The following is a 27541-nucleotide window of genomic DNA, read 5'->3' on the forward strand; positions in this document are numbered from 1 at the left end:
TTACTTGAATTTTTATCTGGAAGCCTGTCAATCTTCCACACCACAGCCCTGTAGGCACTCTCGTATTTTGCTGTTCCAACCGAGACTTGGATTACGGGATCAGATTCAACCTCGTGCAAAGCCCCAAGGCATGCTCTCCTATTCATTTTGGCTTTTAGGGACTTCTGCCTTTGGAGGTTCATGGTCCAAAGTGCTTTGATCCACTGTGTGGGAACAGGAAAGCGTATCATAACATTTTCACAGTATTTCACAGAGGGTACCCGTGTGGGGATCTGAGCAGTTGAAGCCATGTTTATGAAAGCCTGAAGTTCAATGTATGCCCCCTGAACCACCACTGCAGCCTTCACAGAAAAGGGAAGGTCTTGTCCATTGTAGCGTGTCCTGAAACGCATCAGTTCCAGCCTGCAGGCGTCCGGGGGTGTGAACTTAATAATCCGTGACTGCTCAAATTCCTGTGCTTTGACACAGTTATGGAAATGGTAGTCGAGAATCTCGATCCACTTCTTGTCCTGCTCCTTCTCAAAGTAACGCTCGTCCCTCTTCTGGAGCTCCAGGTCGTTCAGGGTTAGAAAACACTCGGCACCGCCGTTCACAAAACACAGGCAGTAAATGTGTGTGATGACCGCACTTTCTACGAGTTTTCCTTCTGCCTTAGTGACTTTGCCCCAAAAGTTATCCACTATTTCCAGAGTCATTTCTTGCTCCTCGTAATTCCTCTTTTGTCTGGAAACAGTAGGAAGCTTCATGAGCTCCTCCTCGACCGTCACAAGGAAATCGGTGAAGTCGTTATAATCGGTGGTGCCCAGCTTCAACATCTGCTCCACCTCTGGCTCATGGATCACCTCTACTTTGGGGTGGTACCTCCTCTTCTCCGTGTAAGACACGCACTCGATCTTCACAGTGTGGATTTTTCCTGAGACATTGTAGCTCTCCAGTTTGGGTTCAGACAGCTTGCACTGCGGCTGCAGCTGGAATTCCTTGAAAGGTTTCTCCAGGCCCTTTTCATAATACATCTGCAACACCCCTCCAGCCAGGACGCTCAGGTAAATGGGGCCCCACTGCCGAGATGACATCATGTTCTTCTTCTCAGGAATCCTCAGCATGAATGGCCACCCATCTGATTTCTGGCTCCTGAAAAGGCTGCGTGGGATGGTGGGGGAGAGCTTGTGCCACGCGTGGGTGCTGGAAATGGGTGGGTTTTCCACGGCCTCACAGCTGTCAGCTTGTAGGTGTTCAAGCCTCTCACAGATGTAACTGAAGGAGCCCTGGTTAAGGCTTTTCTGATCATGACACATTTCTTTGTCTCTAGGATGACACCCACTCCTGTCAAGCACTTTGTCCTTCCTGTGCATGCTAGCATTAGCTGGTGACATGCTGAGGGAACACCCTTCCTTCCAAAAAGGACTGGAAAAAGCACAGTCACTGTGGAAGTACGGGAAGTGTCCTGGAGCCAGCTCCTCGCAGTTTCCTGGTGGGTTAGGACTTTCTTCATCTGCTGATTTGGAGACCAAAGTCTTACCTGGATGGTCATTAGGTGAGGGGCTCAAAGGAAGGCTGCTCGGTTTCTGTGAGGCCAGGGATGAGCAAATCTCAGGGGATGGAGAAGGGTTAACATTTGATGGCCATTCAGGGATGGGGTAAAGCATGTGAATCCCAGACTTTGGAATGCAGGGGTTTCCTGGGTAGTCTCTGGTAGGTGTAGTAAGTGGAGAGTTGCTGGGGGGTCCAGGACTTAGGTAGAAATCAACCACAGGAGATGAGAGCGGAGTGCTGCCTGTAGAGGATGACCTGCTAGAAGACTCATGAACACTGCACAGGTTGAGCTTTAGGCCATTTGGTTTGGAGCTACTCTGATTGTCAACCAGTTTCTGAGGTGACTGGAAGAGAGGCTCATCATCAAAGGTGACCCAGTTTGCTGGATTTGGGGAACACATCCTGTAGGACAACCTTGAGGCACTTGCACAATGCATCACCCGCAAGCCATCTATGAAGAAACAACAAACATGATTCAAATTAAATTCAAATCACACAAAGCTCAAATTTGCAAGCAGTTCACAAATCCAGTGTATTTTGTGTTACATGTATAATCTGAGAAAGCTGTGTAGAAACTGATAAAATGCCCGTGAATCCCCACTGCTCTCCCAGGCTGGGGTTTGAAGGGAGTTCTAAGCTCTACAGCTGTTCAGAGCATCTGATGTACAGAGCCTCTCAGTCAGAGAGAGCAGAATGCCCCACAGCAGTACAGGACTGCTTGAATAATGCTTTCAGCTTCATTATATACAACATAATACTATACAGCTTATGCACAATTTCAAATATGGACAGAGATTTTTCCGTACTGGGCATCTGCTCCGGGTAAGGTTTCCCCTCCTTCCCAGCATTTTACTAAGAATGGTGTGGCTGTTTCCAAAAATAGAATCAGGAGGGAGAGAAGGGATTATTTTTCTGTTGAAAAGCTGTAGCAACTCAGTGCTGATGGCAAAGGTACACATGCTGCTGTCATCAGGGCAAAAACCTGGATGCATGCCAGAACCTGTGCAGGAATCCCTTTACATCAGTTCCTTCAACCCAGGCTTACACTCTTGGAGACTGGACATGTTATAAGGAAGCATTGGAAAGGCATTAAACTCTTGAACAAGAAATTAGCCCTAAGGATGAGCAGTACATTCCTGTGGAGGAGTAGACTGCGAGCCTCCACCGCAGACAAAACGCTGATGAAACACAAGTCAAGGCCAAGTAACAGCACTCACATCTGCCAAGCCCTGAATTGGCTGGTGGCCTGGAAAAAGGACAGGTCTTTAGACCAATTAATAAACTACACTTCATCAAACAAAGTGTCTTTGGTAAAAGGGCTCAGCTGGATGTCCTCTGAGCAGGACTGCCAGCAGTAAATCATTAATCTTGCCTTCGTGGTTCTAAATTGTGCGCTGAAATTTAAATGCTCGTTGCATCCTTATGCAGGGCATGTTCTCCCCTAAGTTTTTCCTCCCCACTGCTCCTGCATGATGAGGGAGCAAGCAAAAAACTGACAGTGCCTTTGGAGGAATGGAGCACACTGAAACAGCAGGGGGGCACATATAAACATGGCTCATTTGATAGAAAGTTACTCTTGTTCTGTCAGAACACATCCACGTCTGCCTGAAAGCACAAGGAAGGCGGAGTTCACACAGACAAAAACCACCTGCATGTACATTACTCCGTTAATTAAGGGCAGCTAATGATGACTCGGAGCTATTGCCCTTCATGCACACAGAGCCACAGTCAGGCTGTTTAATTGCACAGCACTTCGGAATCACATAACCATAAAAGCCATTCTTTATCTGTAACCCGTACAGAACAGCTCACTTCTAGACATACTATGGTTCAGCCAAGTGAAACTTGTGCTACAAGTCTTTATTTTTATCATTACTCCATTATTTCTGGGGCAGTGTGTAGCCAGTAAGAAAGTGCCATCAACTGTGGCACAATCTGCTTACTCTGAGGCTGACCAACAGAGAGCTCTCAACAGAGGGGAACTCTGGTCCTTCATTAGTTTTTGAACTCTCGACCTTTTTGTTCAGAAAAATATTTGCACTATGCTAGTTATTTTATAAGCACTCTAATCGCCACTTACAGAAAGAGAGAGAGAGAAAAGGAGCAAAGAAGTACAAATTACTATCATAGCTCAGACACACACAACTACCAGTGTGTCCTTCACCCACACAATCACTTCATCATAAAGCGCAGCAATGGAAAGAAAAATCACAGCTATTTGGTCTCTGACTTGGTCATCATTTTTTCCTCCCATATCACACCCTTCTCCTCCTCTCCCTCTGGTTGCCACCATGGCTCTTTCAGCATTAATTATTTCTAGAGCTGAAGTTTCAAAGTTTTCAGCCCTTTTTTCAAAGCCTCATTTGTTAAGAGCAGCTAATGTGATGCTGACTCGGGGTGTGGCTTTTTCCTGGAACAGCTGGGACGCTGGGGCAGCCTGGTAGACAAGAGAACATAAGGAAACAGCCTCAAAGGCTGCCATTAAAAACTCCTCTGGCATTTACAAGAGATAAGGGATGGCCAGAGAGAGAGAAAAACCACAATGGGGATGGAAGAGAAGCCTTTCCCTGCAGAGGGGCTCTGGGGATGCTGCCACAACCCTCCAGTGTGACCACAGCCATGCTCAAGGAGCAAATCACACTACACTGAGATGCACCAATGGAAAAGAAATCATAAAATTGGGTGTTTACAATAAAGAACACATTTGCAGACTGTTTCCCTTTCTTGTTAGAAATGGAATTTTTCAGTGTCCTTTATTATTCCCAGATGTTTGGGGTTTTTTTCCCCCCAAGGTCTGTTACTATTCCCTTTTTAAAATGTGATGTTGCAGATTATTTGGCAGGGTGTTTTTTTCCCATTACAAAACAAAAAGTGTTTGAACTCCACCTGCCAAACATTTAACTTCAGTCAGTAAGTGTCAATGAAGAAAACCACTTTCCCAGATGGAAAAAAGGGGAAAAAACCACTTTCCTCTGCAGTCACAATGCCCTCAGTGTACCAGTCAGAGGCTGCAGCTTTCACATCTTGTTGCTGTTGCAGTTACATGGGAATTTTTTAAAAGAAAAAAAGATGCTGATGATAACAAAAACACACATGCAACAAGTGTTGAAATAGATAGTGGTTCCCCTACTGTTGCTCACTGATCCCCAAAAATGACTACTAGGAATGGAGAAAAAGAGCCCAAATGGATTTTTACAAGCCAATTGGATAATGTCATGCTAATACAAGGAAATACAACCTCTTGTGTGTTAAGGATAGCACCACTCATCTAGTATTAAAAAAAAAAAAAAAAACCAGTCTTATGCTGCTTTACATCACTTGATCTCTGATTCTTTTACATCTGCACAAAGAAATAAAATAATGCTTTCAATTTCTATTTTGTCCTAAACCGTGCTCCAAATTCCTTCCTATGAACTGGGACATTTTTCCCTGAAACCAAACTAAAATTCAGGCTTCAGGATAGATGTGTTTTGCCTCCAAAAAGCAAAGGTCCCCATGGAACCCACAAAAATGTAACCCAAATGCTTTGGGTAAAAGGAAAATGATAGAAGAAAGCATTGATCACACATGTTATGTGGCCTGTGACACTTAAATTACAAGCACGTGTGGTATCTTGTTCAGATAGGAGGCAGGAAATACCATTTTTAGAATATTGAAACTGCCAGTAAAAAAAAAAAAAGCTGGCTGAAATAACAGTTGATCCTAGGTGCATTAATTCCAGTGAACCCAAAAGTTGCAATTCATTCCAATTCATCCTCTTTTGCCTGAAAACAATCTTCCCATTTATCAGATTAACAAACTCCCTCAGTGTTTAATGAGCAGTCATTGCAGCTTAATTTCTTCATTTTAACACCTTGAGGATGGAAAGAAGAGAAATCCTATCCTATTATTGAGAGATTTCATAGGCTGTAGCTATCACTGGCTCCTTTGTTGCTTCAGAAATCCCTGATCAAATCTGCAGCAAAAACACGGCTCAGCTTTCATGCCTTGCTGGGGGATATTGTTACCTCTTCCTACACTGAGCACTAATAATAACTCCCTGCTCACCCTAAGGTGCATCCCAAGGTATTGGCTTTGGCACTCTTAATCCAGATGCACCTGGCTCCTCAGGGAGCTGAGGCTGCTGAGGTGTCATCAGCAATGTCCCCACCACGCTGTGACAGCACGGCCTCCTGTCACCTCCTTCACAGCACAGTGCACAGCTGGACCCCCTGCACATCTCACTCTCAGGGGTCTCCCCTAAAATTTGGCACCAGTTAAAACCCTCAAGCACGTCCCCTTATGTTCAAACATAAAGGGCCTCTTTTAAAATATTGGAGGAGCATGGGCTAAAGAGGAATGTCAGGGAAACACCTCCCTTCTGCAAAGCATAAAGCAAGTAAATGCAGTGTTTAATTGACAGTACTCACACTCCCAACACACTGAAAAGCATAATTTTATAAATACATCCCTTATTGCCTCTCTAGCTCCAGAGGCCATTGCAGCTCCAGAACTGTATAGCTACACATCCTGTAAACAAATTCCCTTTGTAACACCCAAGCACAAACCTTATGTGTGCCCCTTGCTCAGCTGGGTAAACACCAGCCTCATTACTTGCTCCAAGCTCAAAAAAAACCCCCAGATTCATCTACATACAGTGTGACAGAAGAGTGAAATAATCCCTTCCAAACAAGCTGAGCTCTTCACAGGAGCTGCTCTGTTTGTGGACAGTGCCTGGCCATTTTTATTTCCACCCCTCCAGAAAAACTATGGACCTCTTTCACTACTACAAGTCAGTTTTACTTCCAGGAGCAAGGTTGTCTGTTGCATACAGTCCATATAGAAATTTAATGCCCAGCTCTGCATCCTGTGCATGCTGTGGTGAAGCTGTCCCACAACCACACCATGAGTTGTTGCTGCTCTTTCTACAAACACCCAGACAATTCTTCAAGCATTTTGCCACAGAGTGCAAGAGTCTCTCAGGGAGGTACAAATTCTCTGCAGTTTAAGCAATAAAGCACATATGGTATATAAAACACCCTAAATGTTTCTAAGCCCTTGTGATATCCAAGTAAAACATGGCAGATTTATCTCTGTGTTTTACAGCCGTATTCTTTGAGTCACTGTTTTGGTTATTACTTAACTCTGGAAAAAAAAAAAACTCGAAGCACAGCTTCTACATAAAATACTGCTTGATTTATGATGATTTGCCTCAAATTTTACTTTGATACTACATGTGGTTGCACTTCTATTTAACTCTGCTTTTTCTACCTAAGATATACATTAAAAATGTATCCAGTCTATACATCTGAAATAAACATAAACAAAAGCCACAGCTGATGGGAAATAGGAATTTCTTGGCATTTTGTTCTATTTGGGATTTGAATTAAGCTTCCCACTGCATTACTCATTTTAGAAAATGAGGAACTGGTGTAATAGTCAAAAATACACCGACTTCAAAGTGCAATGTGACCTTTTATTTACATTGCTCACTCTCTGGGGCACAGGCACAGCTGGGAGAAGTTCAGAGCTTGCAGCTAATCTGTTTAATTTGGAATTCCTTACTCTTGGCCCCGAGAGCTGGAGGAATTAAAGCTTTCAGCTTTTGACAGTGTGCACATCCCCAGAGCAAAGGCAGGCCCAGCTCCTGCAAACACCTCTCGCTGTTGCTTCTTCCTGCCTGAAGGCACAAGTTTGAAAAAATTGATATTTTTAAGGGTATCAGCACAACCCATCACAATTCCCAAGCAGAGACAACTTTCTTTGCTAGAGAAAAGGGTTGGGCAGAGGCTGAAACACTCTCTAGTGAGGATGATGTCACAGGGTTTGGGGTGTGGGGACTCCCCACCACGAGGTCACAGCACACCGGGAGGGCATCTGGGATGCAGCCAGGGAGGGATCCCACAGGCACTGCATGATGGAGGCCTGAAGAAATTCCAGCTGCTCTGCCTCTTCATGCTTTATAAGGCTGTGATATGAGATTCACACCAGAGGGAAAACCTATGGGATGCTCCCAAATGGAGAATGAAAGAAAAGCAGCCCGAGTCACATCTCTGGTAACCTCTGCTCAGCTGTGCCTGAAGTGGATCCTCCCCAGAGAAGTAGCTCTCCTTGCTGACAAGAGGAGGAGGTTGGATGGTGAGGATCTTACACTGGATGTGAAAATTTAGCACAGCTACTCACAACAATTCCCATCTTTGCCATGGATAATCACTCAAACATCAGCTGTTTGGCACTGTAAAAAAACTCCTTTTCATGTGCAGATCCATTCTGGGAGTCCTTCCCTAATACTCAGATGTGAAGTCATTCCAAAGCTGCCTCGAAAAGACAACAAAACCTCATGCATGACTGGTCTTGTGTGTAACTCCATCAGCTTCAGCCACTCTTCCCATACACAGCGAGTCGTGATTCCCACACCCTCCCTCACCCCGCTCCAGCAGTCACATCACCACGGGTGAGTCACAGGAGCTTTGTCCTTCCCTGTTTTCCTAGTGGGGAACAGGAATCAAGGCAGAAAAGCCTACAGACATTTACTGGAAGTGTCTGTATGATGTTACGGAGACAAACCAAAGGTATTTCCTAAAGAGATCGAGAGGTTTTTACAAATCACGGCCACACAGCCACCTGGGATCTGCACCCTCATTCCTCTCAAGGAGTTTTTGCAGAGCTTGTTGTCAGGAACACAACTTTCAGAATGAGATAATATAAATTAAATAGAATAAACTGAAAATAATAATTTTAAAAAATATATTAAAAAAAATAGAAACTAAAATATCTTTCCCATCAGGAAAGACCCTGGAATGCAGACCTGAAGCTGCAAAAAGCAGCAGAGGTCCTCCTGCCCCCCAGGCCACCTCTCTCACCTGAGGGGAGCTGTAAGGTTTCTTTCAGCAGGTCCTGCATGACCTGCTGTGACTCAGCCCATGTCCAGACACCTTACAGAACATACCAACCAGTGAATGTAACAGCATGGAGACAGAAGTCAGGCAAAAATCAGCCTCCAGCTACGAAACATCCAAGGCTCACAGGCTTGCAACAAGCACTTTCTAACATTAAAAAAAAAAAAAAAAAAAAAAAAAAAAAAAAAAAAAAAAAAAAAAAAAACCAACAGTTTTCCCAGGCCACAGCTACTTGTAACTGTTTTGTTTCAGGGAGATGAAATAACATCTTAGATCACACCACAAACTGCATCATTCTGGTAGATAAAGAAGAGCCACGGGTACACTTAGAACCTGTTTGTTTTTCCTTTTAACATAACCAAAGTGATAAAACCCACATTTGTCTCTGGCATATCTGTAAGAATAGCAAACAGCAGTATTCAGCACGAGTCTGAGCATCTTTCTTGAGTACATCAGTTCTAAGTTCTCACTCGGTTCCTGCAGATGACACCCAGCAGAGTTCCATCCCAGCATTTTCCTGTTTTCTGGGCAGACTCCCCACCTCAGGAGGTGACAGACTGCCCCAGGTGTCACTAACACAGGTCTAGTGGCCCGTGGTTCTGTGCATCTTTGGGCTCCAGGCTGGGAACAGAGAAGGCAGGACAGGGGGACCCCTGCTCATGCCCAGTTTGCTGGCAAATGGGATGGCCAGGAAAACCGTCAGGGAGACACTGTCTATCCAAGACAGTAGGAACAGTTTTACTAGCTCAAATTAGAACTGGATTAAATCCTGAGAACCACAAAATGGTTCTTTATGTTTTAGTGAACATCTTTAATAGAAAAAGCTTGTTTTTCCTAGAAGAAATAAGAAAAAGCCTGATGAAATCAGTATTACCTACTCAGAGTTTTTATTTTCTTCTTTTCTGGATATTACAGTGCCTCCTAAGACACATCACTTGTGTGCAAGAGGTGACTGCAAAGTGTGATGCAAGACGTGATTGCATCTTCTCAAAGCAAAACATTTACACAAAGCAGTGTATTGTGAAAACTTCTTTTTTTTTTTTAATGTTAGAAAGTGCTCACTGCAAACCTGTGACCCTTAAAAAGTTTTTTAGCTGGAAGGTGGTTTTTGATCTGTGCTGTTGCACTTAATTTCTTCCCATTATCTGCATAGACAAGATAGGTAAATCATATTTCATTCACTCCCCTGTGTTCCTGTCACGTGGACAACACAGTTCCCACAGCTCCCACTGACATCTAGCTCCCTGGGCTAGTCCTGCTTCATCCTCTGAATCACACTCCTCTTCAGCAGCACCACAGTGATGGCACAGCTTACACTCCACAGGCACATTTGGGAGAGCCAAGGGACAGCAGGCAGGCATGTAAACTGTTCATTGACACCAGCTGGCATTTTACTGTACAGGTTTGTTGGGTTGTTTTAATAATAATAATAAAAAAAAAATGCTCTGGCCTAGAAGAGACAGGAAAATAAATCTATTTTTATATGCAGTACTTCTGCAGGACACTAAGTTAATGGAATGTTACTGCATCTACTGAAGCAATTTTTTTAACTGTGTTTAGGAAACATGTTATTATTAGGAAAGCACGCACATCCCACAAAAGTGCTCTGGTCACAGCAGCTCTGCACAGGGCTCTGGCAAGTACTTCAACATCCCAAACCTCTCCCTCTCTTCTCCCCCTGGGCAGAGACAGAGATTTATAAGGGACTAAGAAGCAGCAGAAATGCAGTTATGGGTAGCTGTCCCACTTCTGTAATAGCAACAGCTTTTTCTTTTCTTTTTTTTTTTTTTTTTTTTAGGATTAAGCAGCTCTCTGGGGAAAAAAAGAAAAAATAAAAAAAAGCCTGAGTACTTTGGCACACAGATCACATATCAAAATATTAAGCTGGCTGTGGACAGAAAGAAGTTTAAGTCTGGTTCTCTGCTAGTGTTTGCAGTGTCCAAGGGAAGGGAGGGATGAAATGCCACAAAGAATACACAGCACAGAAGAACACTTCAAAACACTTGCCACTAATCTCAGAGTGAGTAATAAAAGGTAGGGAAGCTGACAAAAATACTGTATTTAGGAAAATCACTGAACAGCATAACAGCCCCTTTTTTTTTTACTTTAGTTTTAGTTCTGAGTCAGTTTTTATTTCTGCCCTTAAAACTGCCTCATGCCTTAGTGCCCAACAAACCCCTGGCAATACCTTCCTGGAGTATAACCCATGACATAAGATTTGTAGCCATGAAAAGTACTGTCTGACAGCTGTCAGGAACATTTTCTGACAGAACAGCTCTCACCTGATCTATGGGAGACTCCCCTTCTCTCTGCTTTAAGGCCCTACAGGAATACCAGCACTAAGGGGAAGATGTACTGGTTAAATCCCTGTTTATGTGGATACAAGTACTGTTAATAGCAGCTGGTGACAGTCATGTCAGAAAGTGTAATTCATAACACAGACACCAAAAAAAGCCTCATTTGGGTTCCTCTCCAAAAGCCTTTTAAGACAGACACGTGGGCAGCCTGCTTTTCTGTCAGCTTATATTTATACCAATCAAAACCAGAAGGAAAGGAGTGGTGGACTAGAGGGATCTTGTTTACCCAAACACAAAGCCAAACACTGCCCAGGATAGTGCATCTCTGTCTTCATGCTGGAGTTAATGTCCACACACAGATTAATTTACAAACCTACATTAACCTGCTATTCTGAGATCAGCAACAAGCTGGGCCATTAAGTTTACAAACCCTGATACCTTTTGAAGTGATAGAAAAAAACACTTACTGCATATTCATGAGGGAGAAGGAAAACAATCAAAGCCCAGCATGAAGCAAGGACCTGATACCTGCCTTGGGGCAGGTTTTCCCAGGGGTGTAATTTACAACTCCAACATCAGGTAAATACCATCTCTGGCCTGTTGAAACAAATGACTCTTCAGCTCAGCCACAGCTGGTTACAGAGCATGGGGCTCAGTTCTCCTCCTCTCACACACAGAGGCAAGGAGGCAGCTAATCTTTCCTCACACCATTTTCTCCCGTTGCACAAATCAGACAACATAAAGTGTTCTCTTCAGCTGCTGCTTTTTCTTCTCTCACACTACAGAAGAGTCTCAGTCCCCAGACGGGGCAAAGCAAGTTAACACCAAAATGAACAGTTCATGTTTAAAAGCCTCAGGCTCCAAAACTTCTGTTCCCTCCTCCCCAGTCAGTCGTTACCACTCTCCCAAAAAAAAAAAAAAAGCAGCTAAGTCCTGTTTGCAGAGAAATCAGTCAGGGTTTCTCCACCTCACAGCAAAAAACACCGGGGAAGCAATAGAATTGGGTAACTTTCGCTTGGGTCCGGAGAACAGCTTAGTCAGCAGTTTTCTCAGCCCACTTGTTTCCCACAAATAACAGAACAGCTACACCTTAAAAAAAACCCAAACTCTTCGGTGAGGACTTACCTAAAGCCGAAAAGGGGATATTTCTACTTTTTTTTTCTCATTTACACGATCCTTAAAGCTCCATCACTGGGGTATGCACTAAGGGGATGTGTGGTCAGTGCAGTTCAAACATCCCAGCCCTGTGCAGCACATCCTCTGCATCCGCTCCGGGGCTTTTCCCAAAGCCCGGCGCCCCGGCTGGATCTGTGGGAGAGATTTCTGCAGCCACGCTCTCAAATACCCTGACCCTACGGGCATACTTTAACATCATCAGCCGAACCACTAAGAAAACATGAGAGAGGCTCCAGGAATTCAATTCACTTCGAGTATTAAAGAAAAACACTCCTCGCCTGCCCCAGCCTCCTCCCTAACAAGGCAAAAGTCATGGGAATGAAATCCCGTAGGATGCCCGGCACCCAAACCCTCCCGATTTCCGCCGTGATGTAAAGCCCCTGGGCAAAACCATCCCCCTTTCAGCACTTCTACTTGAAAAGAAGATCAAAGGAAGAGGGGCAAAGGGAAAAGAGGAAGGGAGAGGAAAGAGGAAAGAGGAAAGAGGAAAGAGGAAAGAGGAAAGAGGAAAGAGGAAAGAGGAAAGAGGAAAGAGGAAAGGAAAGGAAAGGAAAGGAAAGGAAAGGAAAGGAAAGGAAAGGAAAGGAAAGGAAAGGAAAGGAAAGGAAAGGAAAGGAAAAAAAAAGAAATAAAAAAAAAAAGAGAGAAAGGAGACAAATATTTTTGTTAAATGCATCATGTTCTTACACCAAAACAAAAGAGCCCCATCCGCCGGCCCGTTCCAAGGCAGAACTTCGCAGCTGCGCCTCAACTACCGGGAAAATTCCACTTCGGCCGGAGCCCCCCCCGTGCCCCGCTGCTCTGGCCCGGCTGCCCCGGGGCAGAGCCGGTCCCTGCCCGCTCCTTACCCGCTCCTCGCCCGCTCCGGTCCCGCCGCGGCGCCGCCGGGGCCCGCCCGCCGCCGGGAGCGCAGCAGCGGCCGCGCCGGGCCGGGGGCGGCGGCCAGGACAGGCCCCGCCCGGCGCATCCCGCCGGAGCATCCCGCGGGAAAGGCAGGGCATCCCAGGCAGCCAGTGCGGGCAGAGCTCCTCCAGGGATTGGAGATCCTCCGAGGCTCGGGAAATGTCTGAATAACCAACAGGACTGTACGGCTGTGGTACCTTAAATGTCCTTCTCATCCAGTCCCCTCTGCGTGCACCTAGCAGAGGTGCAAAAGACTGCTCCCGAAAGGCCAGAGCACACACAGATAGAATGAGGAGGATGAAACCACCTATGAAACCATCCAGAACATTCCCAGGGACATGGAGCAGAGCTGCCAGGGGCTGCAGACACCCAAATTGCCCATCTGAAAGGCATTCAAGTAGTAGGGACAGCTCACCTGGAGCAGCGAGCTCCAGTTTCTTGTGTAATCCATCCAAAATTCTTTGTGAAGCATTATACATCCATTTCAGCTCCACTGCTTTCCAGTTTTTGCAATTTCCCTTGTATTTTAATAAGGAAGGACCTCCTTCTGCAAACTGGTTTCTTTTGTCCCATTTATCTCCTCTGTAAAGTTTTCTTATGCTTTCTGTGAAAATGAAGCAGTTCTACCTCTTTGTTTTAGGCATGGGGAGTACTATTCAGGCTTTGTCTGAATTTGCAATAGAAATGTTCAGTACAATTTTCCCTACAAATAAATTCTTCTGTAAGCTTAACACCACTACACAAATTGCACTAGGATGAACATTGGCCATTCGCGGTTTAAAAAGTTCTGCGTTTGCTTTCTTAATTTCTTTAAAAATCCAGTGCCAAATTTAGCACGGAATTTTTTCACCATTAATTTAGCATTGCATTGACTTTCAAACCAGTGAATTGTTACATTCTTCTCTGCTTGAAAGCCTTTTCTGAGCACTGTCAGACTGAGGTCTCCAGGCTCAGAGAACAGAACAGGGTTAGGCAGCTCCACCTGCCTCCCTCATCCCAGCAGGGCAGCCCTGGAAGTGCCAGAACCTCGTCCCAACCTCTACAGGGATGGAATTCCCTCAGGAATTTCTGTCTTCTGTAAGTCTTCTGCCCTTGAAATCCAGGCCTGGTGTCAAAATTGTATTTCCATAAAAATTGTATTTTCATAAACAACTCAGTCTTCTGCCTTCTCCCAGGACACACTCAACCTCTTAGCAGAGGGAACCAGTGGATCAATACCTCCTGTTTTGCCAGAATTCCAGAAAACTGGAAATAATTGCTAACATTTTCTACATACTCCAAAATGAGTCCTTCAAACTCTCATGGACTCACAACATTCAATGAAGCCTTTTTTCCTGTTTAGCTTCCACTTTAGCTCTTCCTAATGGTTTTCAAGTGGGAAGGGTAATAATGTCTCATATCTCCTTATCAAAGCATGCATATCTAAAAATAGATCAGATTCTCCTTTGCTGAGGCAAGTGTATACATTCTCAAGACAAGACTGTTCTTCTCCAGTAAATTCTGCTATCATTTTCTCCTCCAAAATAATTCAGTGCAATATAAACTCAAGCATCAGAGAAAAAAAAAAAAACCCTGATACAGAGATTTAAAGTTCCTTAAAATAATTTGACTTTGATGAAGAGTATATGCAGAACAAATTACAACTATTAAAAGTTATTTCTACTGTAAATACAATTTGAAGAGCATTTCACATAAAGATACAGTATTATATATTGCTAGAGGCAGTTATAAAACTCATCCAACATTTTACAACACAAACAAATTCAGTTTACATTGCTGACAATATTTAAATTGATCTTAGCATGACTTGAAGTGTTTTGCCTGTTTATAAAATGTTTACTGTCTAGGACTATTTTATCAAAAGTGAAACCTGTCAGTTCATATCTGGCTAGAACCAAATATTTGTAAATAGAGACAGAAAACCACTTGTTTCTAGGCTTATTTTAACTCTTTCCTCTGCTGCTTTGCTTTTACTTTAGCAAGAAATTTCTGCAAAAGTTCATTTTAACAAAGATGTATTTTGTTTTGAAAAGTCAAATTCTCCTCAGGTTAAAGGAATCCATCTTTCACTGAATAAAATTGCTATTAAAAACTTTCAAGTTTAGTATATTCACTGTTTAAATGATGTACATTTATTACATATAAATAGGTTATAGAAATTTAGCATATTGATTCCTTTTTGTGAGAAATTACCTTTGAATGTTCCTGACCTCATGGGCTAGAACAATAACCTAAGAGAAACTTGTTCTTGCCTGCTTGTTTGGACTAAAAATAAACCAGACTTTCCAGATTTCAAAAGAAACTTTTGGTCAAGTTGATTGTCCCCTCTCCAGGTTCACATTTTCTGTCCAACCCTGCACATGGTACAGACAATTTGAATGTCACTAAGCACGGAAGAGGAGCAGCACCAGTTCCAGGATTACAGCTGTTCCCTGTGCCAAGAGCTGCAGTTAATGAAAGTGCACTGGAATTCTCAGTTGAGACCTTTTCAACCTCATAACTCCATTAAAATAATCTTTCTTGGACACAGTGTTCTGCATTCACTATCCAAGCCCAAACGGAAGGCTTTTAAATCCAAGAGAAAAGAAAGTTGAAGCTTTAAGGGAGAGCAGGCAAGGATGAAGGGGCAGAAAGGGGAGTGTGTGGCAGGGTTAGGTATTCTCACACTCATTTCAGAAGCAAAGGACTTGACAGACACAGAGCCTGCAGCAAGCTACATGCCACCATTGACTAGATGCCAAGAAAATTCATGAAAGAATCCCTAGTGCCTAAAATAACTGGAAATGACCTGGACTCTTAAGCTTTGTGGGTTTAACTCTTCTCAGGACAAAGCTGTGCTGTTTAGGGGAGACTGTAACTACAGCTTTGACACCAGGCCCGGGGTTCAAAGGCTTCTTCATTAGTTAAGACCACATCAGCTTAGAAAGTTTTGGACTCACAGGGTGAATCAGTGCTAAAACAGATGAATTGTGCTTCCTATTGCTATCTCTGCAATTTCCATATAAGAGGTTTAAAACCAGAATTCTTTTAGGGCTGTTAGTGGGGTGTCTTGCCCTGCAAATTAAACCCAAGGAGAATCACACACTTGGGGTTTTTTTGCAGCTCAGCATTGCAGCAATTCGAGTATTTGCCTGTGTAAGGAGCTGGGTGATTCTGAGTGAGCACTGACGTGTCTGAAGCTGCCTGCACCAGAGCAGAGCAGACAATGAGAGCTGCCCCAGGCCAGTTTCCATGTGCTGCAGCTCACAGCTCCAGCCCTGCCTTACAGAGGTCCCCAGAGCTCTTCCTGACCCCCTCTGGAACCAGGCTGGCAGCGCTGCAGGCACAACTGCACTTAAAGGAAGTTTTTAACTCTGTGAATAAAAGAAATATTCAGGAATTCGAGCAAAAATACCCTCTCTAAACCAACGTGGATTGAATTCACAGCCAAGCAATACTGCAGGTAGTGACAGAGGCAGAAAAGGCAGAGTAAGACACAACAAGCATTCTTAGAGCAGCATCCAGCCTTCGTGGGAGGAAGTAATCAGACCTCTGGCAGCAATTACAATTTTTTACTGTACTAAGCTTTGTTTTTATTATGACCCTACTGTTGCTAAGATAGTGCTCTCAAATTACCTTACATACAGACTGTATTAAACAACAGGTTTGCCCAATTTACAGGGCCAGATGGTTCTCCAAAGTTTAATATATCATAGGATTTACACTATTAAAAAAACCCCACAGCCTTGCCACTGCTCAGCCAAGCCAATAAATAACTCTTCTCTTGTCCTGATAGGCAGTATGTGGACACAAAGGTTATTTCCTTTCCAGTTTGCAAGTGATGCCTTGCAGGTCGGAGCAAATCTGGTTTTTGGAGCATAGGAAGCACTGTTGAACAGTGAAGTCAGCACCTAGGAAACATGCTGGGCCGAAGTCCTTCACACCAAAACCTCATCTGCCAGCAAGGGAAGGGAGGGCAGGTGGAGCAGCAGGATTATAAATACAAATTAGAAATGAAACTGGCTTGGGGAAAAGGGAAAATAACCATCTAAATGGCCAAAGGTAGGAAAACAAACTGTTCCAGCCTGGATATTTCACATGCATCGAGAAGATCTGGCACATTTCATCATGCCATGAAATGCTGAACTGGTTCAGAATGAAGCTTAGGGGGTTAACAAGAGACATGGCAAGCACCACCAACTTTGAACCAACACTTCAGCTGATTGCTGTTTAAATCAGAGATGTGGCAATTCAAAATAATCATTGTTCAAACAGCAAAGAGATGCAGCACCCTAGCACAGCTTATGACACCAGCCCAAGATTCCTGGTTTAGGAGTTAAGTTTTCAGGCAGGGAAACCTCTGACCTCCAGGAGCTTAAGGCCTTTTAAAATAGACAATGGATTTGGTGCTTCTTGGGCAGTTTCAAACTGATGAACAGTGGTTCTTAAGAGGGCAATCTTGAAGTTAAATTAATGCCTGATTGCAGCAAATATTTATTTTGAACACCCAGAATAGTTGCAGGGGATGTGCTATCAGAAATCTAGGGCAGCTAAACATTTTGAAAGTCCTAAACATGTTAGTATAGCTTTAAAACAAAGGTCAAAGATTTTTAGAAAATCCAATTTAAACCATTAATATAGTGATTTTCTGAATTAGCCACTTAAGCCTGAGAATGAGAGATTATTCATGAGGCACTCAACATTATGGAGAAATTAATTAGGCACTCAAACAATGCTTTAAAACTTGTGTGTTATAGTGAACTGTCCTTAAAAAAGATAACTGACTTTCAGGCTTTTCTTTACCCCTGGTTTTACACTGTGTTGTGCTGAAGGTTCTTACACTTTACAACACTTTCTCACTGGTTTCCCCAGTTAACCACCTCAAAGGCATTCACACTACATTTCTGAAGATTAATTCCATTAGTAAAATTTCCTTGCCCAGATTTTGCACATTCCATGATACTCTGCATATACCATTGCAAACAAAGTAGTTCAAAATAATTTTTCTGGAAAACTTCGCCTCAAAGATGAATTTTTGGCTGCAGTGTTGAAACAAGTCTTCAGCTTTTTAACAGCAAAGCCTTGTGCAGTAGGATTTTGGCATTTAACAGCATTTGAGACATTGAGGAAGATTCAGCATCACCTAGTTAGCAGATAAGCACAAGGAGTTGGTGTTTCCACTTGATGCAGTTTCTAATGCCACTGAGTTCAATGTAATATCCTGTGGCCCCTTACAACACTACTACAGCAGTATCCAAAACACTGATTTGAGTTTCTTTTGCCAGATTTTACTTTTGGGTATTGACAGTTTACAGTTGTCTAGAACTTACTCAAAACATTTCCTTGAAAAACTGAAGGCAGCTTAAGTGATCAGAATTGTCTCTTCTTTAGCATGGTTATTGCTTGGTGAGGGGGACACCCAAATACATTCCCAAACAACACTGCAAAGAAAAAATGCTGACAAACTGATGTACATTGGAATTGTACCTAAATGCCTGTACACTGTACATGAATTCCACCTTGGATATTGGGGTATACACTGAACAGGCATTTGATTTTTCAATGCAAATTCTAAACACACTATTTTTATTCAGACATGTAAAAAAATGGCCTAAGCAAAATCTTTTTCTAAAGGCAGCAACCTATGAAAAATAATATCAGTAAAAGTAGTGTCAGTTCAGTCATTTGATTCAGAGAATTAAAATAGCTGGATTAGTACCTTCAGTACAAGATAGAAGTTCTCAGAAAAGGCAGCTTCAAAAGAACTGGAAGAAAGCAATTAGCTTGTCAACCCTAAATGAAACAGTTGAAGCTGTATCTGCTTCCATAAAATGGCTGGAGAGAAAGCCAACATTTCCTCACCCTCATTAGCACCAGCCCATAGTTCTTAATTCAACATCAATAAGAAACCCTGCAGGCTGTCCCCATCTCCTCTCCCCTTTACAACCACTTGTACTTTGCATTTCTGAAAGGAAAAACTATCAGAACAAAGAGGAGCACGGAAAGCACCTAGACTGGTGTCAGTATCCCACCAGCAGCAGCTGGAACCCCCCACCACAATGCCACACTCTGCAGCCTGGGCACAGCCAGAAGGAAGGAAAAAGTCCAGCTGTTTTCATGTGGTTGATTTTATTATTACATACTGATAATACATTTCAGCACATCTGATATCAGAGTAAACCCCCGTGGGACAAATAAGTGCCATAATGGAAATTATGGAACAGAAGAATGGTGTAAAAAATGTGGAGCAGCACAGCATCTGATTTAATACAAAACAAAACAAACAAAAAAAACCCTACAAAAAAAACAAAAAAAAAACCACAGCCAAAAAACCAACCAAACAAAAATCCAACCCAAAACCAACAAACCCCATCCCCAACAACAAATCAATGCTGTGAAAACTTGCGATATTTAACTTCACTGGGGAAAAAATAAAAAAAAAAAAAAACAACTTAGGAGAGGCCCAAAGTTCACAAACTTCTGAAAACACAGGAAAAGCCATGTGCACCCCCCAGTGAATCCATCACAACTCAATTCCATGAAGACCTTTTGCAAGTTCAGTGCTTAAATCTTCTACATATTTCATATTCTTCTTTACTGCAAGAGAGCACAGTAAGCTGATCTATTCTACACACATTCTTTCACTCTTTTGGGGCAAATGACAATCACAGTTTCCTCTAGCCTTAAACAGCTATTTCAAACAATATATATATATACATACATGTGTAAACAAAATGTTACAGAAATGCCTTAAAGCAATTTCACTGAAGTAGCCCAATTCAGCCATTTGTGCTCTTCACCTCCAACTCCAAAGTGCCAAATACAAGCAGGAAAGGTTTCCACTGTTGTAGTCTAACAATGATCCCATTTACTTGGTGAATTTGTAAAAATAATTTCAAGCCACAATTCCAATTAATTCTAGAGGGCTGAGAACAGGAGTAATACATTTACAGTAACTGCACAGCTTGCATGGCCAAAAAAAGTCTCCAAACTCATTTTTAAACTGTTATTAACAAGTAATGGAATGTACATGTGCTGACCATTAAATGTAGAACTCAAAAACAGACACCTACTGCACCAATCCAAATTTGTTAATGCAGAAACATATTTGAAAATATACAAAATCTGAAGTTGTTACATGAAATCAAAACCTGGTTTTAAAAAGTGCACAGTAAAAACTGAAGGTAATTACTATATAAATTATCCACATTGTGTGTATCTCCTGGTTTAGAGCCAACATTAAGTTCTGTTTTATCTCTTACAAGTTCTAAACATTTTCAAGCCATTTACAGCCCCAATTCAGTTTTTACTAGACCCAAAACCAGCCTCAGCTTCCTGGAACAAACAGGAACTGGATAATGAATGGTCACTATCTGCATCCTGTGCAGCAGCAGCTTCCAAAGACTCAGCTGTAAACTATCGATTTTTGTTCTTTTTAGAATTTCCCTGCAACAAGAAACAAGCAAAGAGAACATTATCATTCAGGCAAGGAAATCTAGACAGGCAACGTACAAAATCTGACGTCTAATAATTTATGCCTACAGCAAACAAGCTACAGTCAGACTGAAAATAAACACTCCACAGACTTCTAAGTTTGACAGATTGTAACCATATGCTCTGAAAATTCCTCTATTTCTATAAGCCCAAGAAAGGCAAGTACCAGATATCTCAAATAAGCACAACAGTGCCTTACTACAACTGAAACCTGCAAAAGACATTTGAGGGACATCCCAAGACATTCAATTGTATTAATACCACTAATATTGTAAGGGCAGTTAAGGCAAGTGAAATCATAGTCCACCTTCATGTACTACTCCAAATAACTTCTTATAGAATAATTCTATCAAATTAAAAACCAATCCCCCACCATACTGGGTTTTTTCCCAAAATGAATTTTATTTCAATTCAGGTTGTACAGATTATTCCTAGTTCACAACAGAGTTTGCTCCACAGCCAGCCAACTCACACTTGACCTTCAGTAATTCCACAAAGGAAATGTGAGCTTAAAATAAAGTTTTGTGCAATAGTTACTTGCTGGCAATTCTCAGTCTTCCTATTTCCTGAAGATAACATTTGTTTTGAATCTAACCAACAACTCTCTCCAAGTGATAAGGGCTTTAACTGCATCACTTGGATTCCAACCGAATCCCCTTCTACATTTGGTAACATCTGAAAACCTGTGTGGCTTCTGTTGTGAGGTTCTGAGGTCCTTACAGACAGAGTACCAATTCAAGTCTTACAAGTATGGCAAGTGAGACATTCCAGAAAACATTTTATAAAAACATGAAGTGCCACGATCACTATGCAGCCAAGAGCTTCCCTCTGGAAACACAACGGCTTAAACACCACAAAGTAATTTTAAAGAATACAATGCCAAGTTAAAACACTCAGAAATCTGAAGAAAAGCAGGGGGAAGAGTTTATTCTAAAAAATAAAAATCACCATCATGGGATCTTTAATCAGAACACAAATTTATTTATTATTTTTCTTTTTTAATCCTTCAGTGACACCTGCTTCCATGCATCCCAGAAATAAGGAGAATAATGATAATTTATTTGTTTCACAGTCAGACAAGTGAAGAACAAAGGCCTTCACAACATCTGTTCCTTTTTAGAAGCATCAGAATAGGATATACCATGGTTTCATCACTGGCTGCTCAAAAAAAGCAGACTTCTGTATTTTTCATCATTAGGTAAGTAAAAAAATCTGTTTCTGACAAGGGTAGACTCCTTGCCTGGTAAAGAATTTAAGTGTGCATTTCAAGCTCACAGAAGAATACAAGTGGCAACTTTCATTCCTCTAGAATATGGAAACAAAACAGAGACCAGCTGCCAAGGACAGAGTATGCTGCAACCAAAAGGAGTGCAGAAGGGACATTTCATGATAACCACTCAGCCTCAACAGCTGGGTTTACAAATAGCTCCATTTCCACCATATTTAAACAAAAAAACGGTGTGATCTGCCATCAGAAGGTACACTCTGAGAACCTAGTGTGAAGCAGTGACGTGAAGAGCTTGTTCTTTCCCACATGTATGTTTAGCAAGAATTTTTTTCTTCACTGAAACACGAAGGAACAAGGTTGGAGTTTTCTTTCCAACTGGCTCAGAGTAAGAATTGCAGCTTGTGAGCTGGTTTGTCCAAGGGCAGCGCTGCAGGAACACCAAATGTAACCCTCCCAGCCCCAGCTGCAGCCAGGGCCCTGTGCCAGCACTGCCAGCTCACCTTACTGGTCATCTTTAGTGTATCAATCTCTTCCCTTTGCTTAGTCAAGGTTTCATTCATGCTGCACAGGTGGTCACTCATCATGCTTAACTGGTCCTCGTAGCTTCTCTTTGTCGTCATCAATTCATCCTAAGGGAAAATTAAACAACCAGAGGCCCTGGCTCAGTATTAGTGATACCTGGCAAAGCAGCACACTTCCACTTCCACTTAGGCAGCTCCATTTTTGATGCTGAGTGTGTGCAATTCAGCTAAAAAAAACCCTGTTTTATGAAAGGAAGTCAGCAGCTACTTTTACCTGAAGTCCCATGCATGGTTTGTTCCCTTTATTTTTGTGTTTCCTTTAGATTTTTTCCCCCACCTTTTATGGCTTACATAAAAGGGTAACAGCTAAGTTTTCCACCAGTGCTTCCAGCCAGGAAACAAGTACTGTTTATGAGGTTAAAGCATGGCCGGCACAAGAACACACAAGGCATCCAAAGCTGAAGGAACCATCACTCCACATGCAGCTAGAGAGAGCTATGATCTCTCTGGGATTACAGAGACATGAGGGGATAGTGTGTGTGGCTAGAACACAGCAATGAAGGGATAAACACACTTTAGGAAGGACAGAAGGGAAGAAATCATGCTCTGTGTGAAGAAGTGGCTTGAAGACTAATAAATCTCATCAGTAGGAGAACAACAGGGTGATATGAAAGGCATCTGCTGCAAGCAGGTAAAAATCTCCCACCACAGACCCTCATTAGGGATTTTAACTACTCTGACATGTCCTGGAAGGGCAGCAAGGTGGAACACAAGCAACTGAGGAGTTGTCTTGAGTGCTGCATAGAACTTCTTGATACCAGTGATCAGTGGGACCAAGTGATGCTCCCTGCTGGACCTGTTACTCACAAATAAGGAAAAGCTGGTCAGGGATGTGAAAGCCAATGGCAGCCTTGGCTTGCAGCTACCATGAGTTAGTGGCATTCAGGATCCTGAGGGAAGCAAGATGAATAGTAGAATTACAGCAACCCTAAACTCAATAGGAGTAGATTCTGGCTTCTTTCAAGGTCTGCTTGGAAAGGTACCAGGTAAAATTGCCCTGGAAGTTACAGGGGCCCAGGAAAGCTGAATGATCAAGGACAGAACAAGGAACAATCCAATGCCTAAGACACGGAGTGACTGTGGCAGAAGACCAGGATGGCTGTATAGGAAATACCCAGTTCCACAGCTTGATCTGAACTCTCTGCTCTGACCAAAGGAGGGGACAAATCACCTTCAGAGGACCCTTCCAACCTCAACTAGTCTATTAGTCAGTACTACGTAGACTACTAAACATACAAATGGTGTGTGCCTGCTATCTTTTCCTAGGAAGTTTAAAATGCAGTTGGAAATTAAGCTCTCATGCCGAGTTCAACATCTATTGTGGAATTTCTTAAAGGAGCAAATCAAAAAAGTGTTTAAATAGGATTGTTCATGGTACAACAGCTCAAAGCTTCTAACTTTATATTCACAGCCTGTATGGAGCAATTTTGATACCCACCATCACAGACAGATGAGCAATAATGATACGAACTAAGTGTAAAGAAAACACTAAGGAATTTATGAATTGTGTATTTATTTATACTTTTTTGTACTACTGGCTTCTTTCTCAGCTGTGTGGAGGAGAAGGACAAAGGGACAGGACATTAACAGTACGGCATAAGAGTTGATTTTTGTTAACAACAGTTTCTTAAAGATTACCCCAAAACTATCTCTGCTTAATATTAAGGTATCTGTATTAAAAAAAAACAAATCAACCTGGCATTTTTTAAAACTTTCAGACCCAGGTGCAAGAAAGGATTAACAACTCCTTATTTCATCTGCAATCAAACTGCCACCCCTTTTGGCATTACAACTCTCTCATTTTCATGAAAATCCTTGACATCAAACGGCCTAAAACACACAGGTTTGGCCAATATAACCTTCTCTTGGAAGCATGCTCTACTTCAACTTTCTCCCTGGGATTTAAAGTGTATTATTCAAGGCTCTTCTCCACATACCACTGGAGCTTTTATATTCCACAACACAGGACCTAGTAATGGCATGGCCAGGCTAGATGGTTGTCATTTTTCTGTTCCAACTCCCCCTTACACATGATTACAAAATGCATCTATTCCATTACAGAACAATTTACTTGCCTGTAATCTGGTGATGTTTTGACTGGCGAGCTTCAACTCCTCCGTGAGCGATTCCTTGGACTTCTCTGCCAGAGAAAGTCTTTTGGCAAGTGCTCGACACTACCAGGAACAGGACAGGGAGGGTACAAGGGACAAAAGTCACTTCCTCAGTATTGCCTGCTGGCATCCTTAAGTGCTTGCTTTGGACTTTTCCATCTGTGATACTTGGATTTCAAGAAACTCAGAGCTTGTGCACATTTTGAAATGCAGAGGCAATGGAATAGTTAACATGAAATGTTTCATTTTACAGAGCTGCCATATTGCCAATCCTCTAAATATCGTATTTTTCAGGCAACTGCTACAAAACTTCTCTTAAGTAAAAAGCCATACAAACAACTCACTTCATACAAGGCTCAAAATATCACAGAAAAGATGGTTCCTCCATAGTATGTCATCTTCCATTAAAAAAAAATATGTAAGAGGATTTGCTCTGTTAACCTGGAGCTTTAGTGTATTCCGCATCATTTATTACACAAATCAAAACAGCCGCTACTTTCAAGAAAAGTTCCCTCATGACTTGAAATGAAAAGGAAACCATAGATACAATGAATCATCTTGTTCATTCTTGCAGTATAACTTATGCCTAAGAGCCAATTTTCTCAGGAGAGCTGTTTCCATCACTTCATAATACACTCAAATATTTTTGAATGACATCAGCATCACTATAAAATTAAGTCAAAACTTCCTTGGTAACTAAAGCCAGCTGCTTCAGCTTATGTGAACAAACCTATACATGACACACATTTTACTTCTTAATACAGCCAAAACAAGGCTACCAAAGGATTTATTAAACATAAAAAGCTCTTTTACAGTATCTGTTTTTATGCATGCCAGACCACAATCAAAAATGTTCCAGGAACAGATTTTTATAAAACATTATGCTCCATATATTGAAATTCACTCTCATAGCACTTGCCTGTGGGAAGCTCAAAAAGAGATTTACTGTCCTTGCCTGCATGCTCACCTCAGCATGGAAGTGCACTGATTTGCTGTCAGCAAGCTGCAGGTGAGAGGTCAGCTCTGCTATCCTGGCCATGTAGTGAGTTTTGATCAGGTCTTCACGAGACTCAACATCTGGAGCCTGGCAAAGAAAAGTTTAAGCAGACAACATTTATGTTTAGTAGACTGAATAACCGAATCACAACATTGCCTCCAAAGAGAGTTTCTTCTTCTTTCCTTCTGAGCCCTGGCAGCTCCATCAAAAAGTATCAAATTCCCCAAATACAACAGATGAATTACAGCAGGCCACACTGCAATTTGTCACTCTGATGGGGACTCAATGTCAGATTTCCTTATGGGACAAAGAGCTGACTGAAAAGGTAAGAATTGAACTTGCTTTAATATATCAAGTATCTGATGAAGATAAAAATCCAGAAGTGAACAGCTTTCACGTACATGAAATCTTACTGTCTCTTCCCAACAAGGAAGAATTCCTTCACATAACTGTATTTCAGAAGCATACAAAAGTCATAAACATTACTAATGTTGCACGTTCAGAAATTTCTTTAGACATTTGAAGTTAAAAAAGAAAATAAAAAATTAAAAAACCCAACAAATCAGTAGTTTACAGACTAACCCACTGGAGTCAGCTTTCACGTGATTTGTCATTACCTTCAAGTTCAGCACTGTGCAGAAGCCTTTAAGGACTCACATGAGTTATTATCTAGCCCTCTACCCCTTTTTAATCACACTCTCAAAAGGAGGAGTGAACTAAACTACACATCACTTCCCTGTGACATCAGAAAAGGGAAAGCAGTGACCCTTACTCTTACACCTGCTGGAGCAAGTGTTACATTATAGCAGGGCTAAATGAAGAGCTAACATTTATTCTGAGGGCTGGCTCAAGGTTTGTTTCAGTGTGATCTCTGCTTTGTAGCCCAGGCACTGCAGCCTGGGTTTTTTATGCAGCTTGAGCCCTTCCTCCAGGGTTAAGAATGGAGGCTTGGGATACAGTTTGGGCTCCTGAGGCACAGCCAGACTATCTCTGGCCAGGGGCTCTGTAAAAATCACAAACAGGACAGGACTGCTGTGGAACGTGCCTTGAGCTGTTTTATTTTCCAGCATCAGCCTCATGACATGGTTCTGACAATGGGAAGATGCCATCAGCTCACATCCCAGGCAGCAGACCAAGAACTTAATGTTACAACTTACTTTATAACTTTTTTGACCAATCACACAAAGCAAAAGCACATTGACAGTGGTTCTATCCAACTGCTATAAGCACATGCACCTTTGGTTAAAACAATGTTTGCTTATTTTGAACACAGTACCTGCTTGTAAGCCTTCAAACACAATGCACAGAGCTCCATTATTAAGCTTCAAACTTCCTAATATCTCACTAGATAAACTTTTCTGCAGCTTTGGGAGTTATTCTAGACAAGCGTTAATACACAGACCATTGTTCTACTTGTCCTTGCTTTTCTACTTTTTACACCATTTTTCTGCTGACAAATCTTATGGCTACTGCTTAGCTCTAATCACAGTTCTGCTGTCTCTCAGGCCTGCCTTTTGCAACCCTCTGATTTTACAGATTCCCATAATGACCAGTGCCTTCCTCAAATTACAGAGAGCAGACCCTGACTCCAGTTCACACTGCTCCAAAAGGCTTACAAGGGCCAAATAACAGTCCACTAACAGAAGAAGAAAATTAAAGAACACATGGATTTCAGAAATTTGACCATTGCCATTATTAAGGAGTATTCTTGGTAATTAGACCAGCGGAACAAGTTTAGCAGAATCAGAATTGAAGTATTTAACAGATGGACTTTACTAATGTTTAAAACAGATTACCTTTTCATTATCAGTAGTTACAGTCAACATTCCAATCTAGAACAAGGAAGAAAATACACTTAATGAGAAACTGAAAAGAAATAGATACCATAGCTACATTTTGGTTTCAGTCATAGAAGGACTTTGAACTTAAACAATCTTGCAACCATTCAAACTGAAATGAAATTTAAGTACTTCCACCTGTAACATAAACAAGAATGGTTGCATGAGGGCCTTGAACAGAATTAAACCTGACACCAACTCTCAAAAATATATCTCTTGTCTTAGGAGGAACACAGGGAAAAGGCAATAAAAGCAACAAGATGCAGCTGGGCTCCTATGGTTATGCAACTGCTTGATCATATGAAACTAATTCAGAGCCACGTTAGCAGACTGAAACATTAGTTGTCATGTTTCAGAGGAAGGAAAGTCAACCTGGATTTCCTGAATACCTTCCAAATTCCTTCCTTTCCCCTCTGACTAGTAAGCACTGACAAAACTCTACAGGAGCAGTGTAAGCCAACACCTGGTTTCATGAAAGGATATCTTCCCAGAGAATCTAAGGGGCTTTTCCCCCCCTGACCTCAAC

General features: G+C 42.1%; 2 protein-coding genes across 3 annotated transcripts in view; both read right to left on the bottom strand.

The window, feature by feature from the left end:
- Window positions 1-12095, bottom strand: part of STON1 (stonin 1) — a 42917-nt gene extending 30822 nt beyond the window's left edge. Inside the window, exons 1-2 of the mRNA XM_059843450.1 lie at window positions 11834-12095; window positions 5-1984 (exon numbers count right to left, since the gene is read on the bottom strand). Of these exons, the coding sequence (XP_059699433.1) occupies window positions 5-1970 (1966 nt within the window). The 5' untranslated portion in view covers window positions 1971-1984; window positions 11834-12095. The remainder of the gene's footprint in view (window positions 1-4; window positions 1985-11833) is intronic.
- A 6781-nt stretch (window positions 12096-18876) lies between these two features.
- Window positions 18877-27541, bottom strand: part of PPP1R21 (protein phosphatase 1 regulatory subunit 21) — a 32099-nt gene continuing 23434 nt past the window's right edge. For both annotated transcript variants that reach the window (XM_059840837.1, XM_059840836.1), the window contains 5 exons: window positions 26974-27009; window positions 25148-25264; window positions 24145-24243; window positions 21989-22117; window positions 18877-20212 (listed from right to left, as the gene is read on the bottom strand). In XM_059840837.1, coding sequence (XP_059696820.1) covers window positions 20183-20212; window positions 21989-22117; window positions 24145-24243; window positions 25148-25264; window positions 26974-27009 — 411 coding nt within the window. In that variant the 3' untranslated portion in view covers window positions 18877-20182. The remainder of the gene's footprint in view (window positions 20213-21988; window positions 22118-24144; window positions 24244-25147; window positions 25265-26973; window positions 27010-27541) is intronic.

This window comes from Haemorhous mexicanus, chromosome 3, assembly GCF_027477595.1.
Source record: "Haemorhous mexicanus isolate bHaeMex1 chromosome 3, bHaeMex1.pri, whole genome shotgun sequence".
In the NCBI taxonomy this organism is placed as follows: domain Eukaryota; kingdom Metazoa; phylum Chordata; class Aves; order Passeriformes; family Fringillidae; genus Haemorhous; species Haemorhous mexicanus.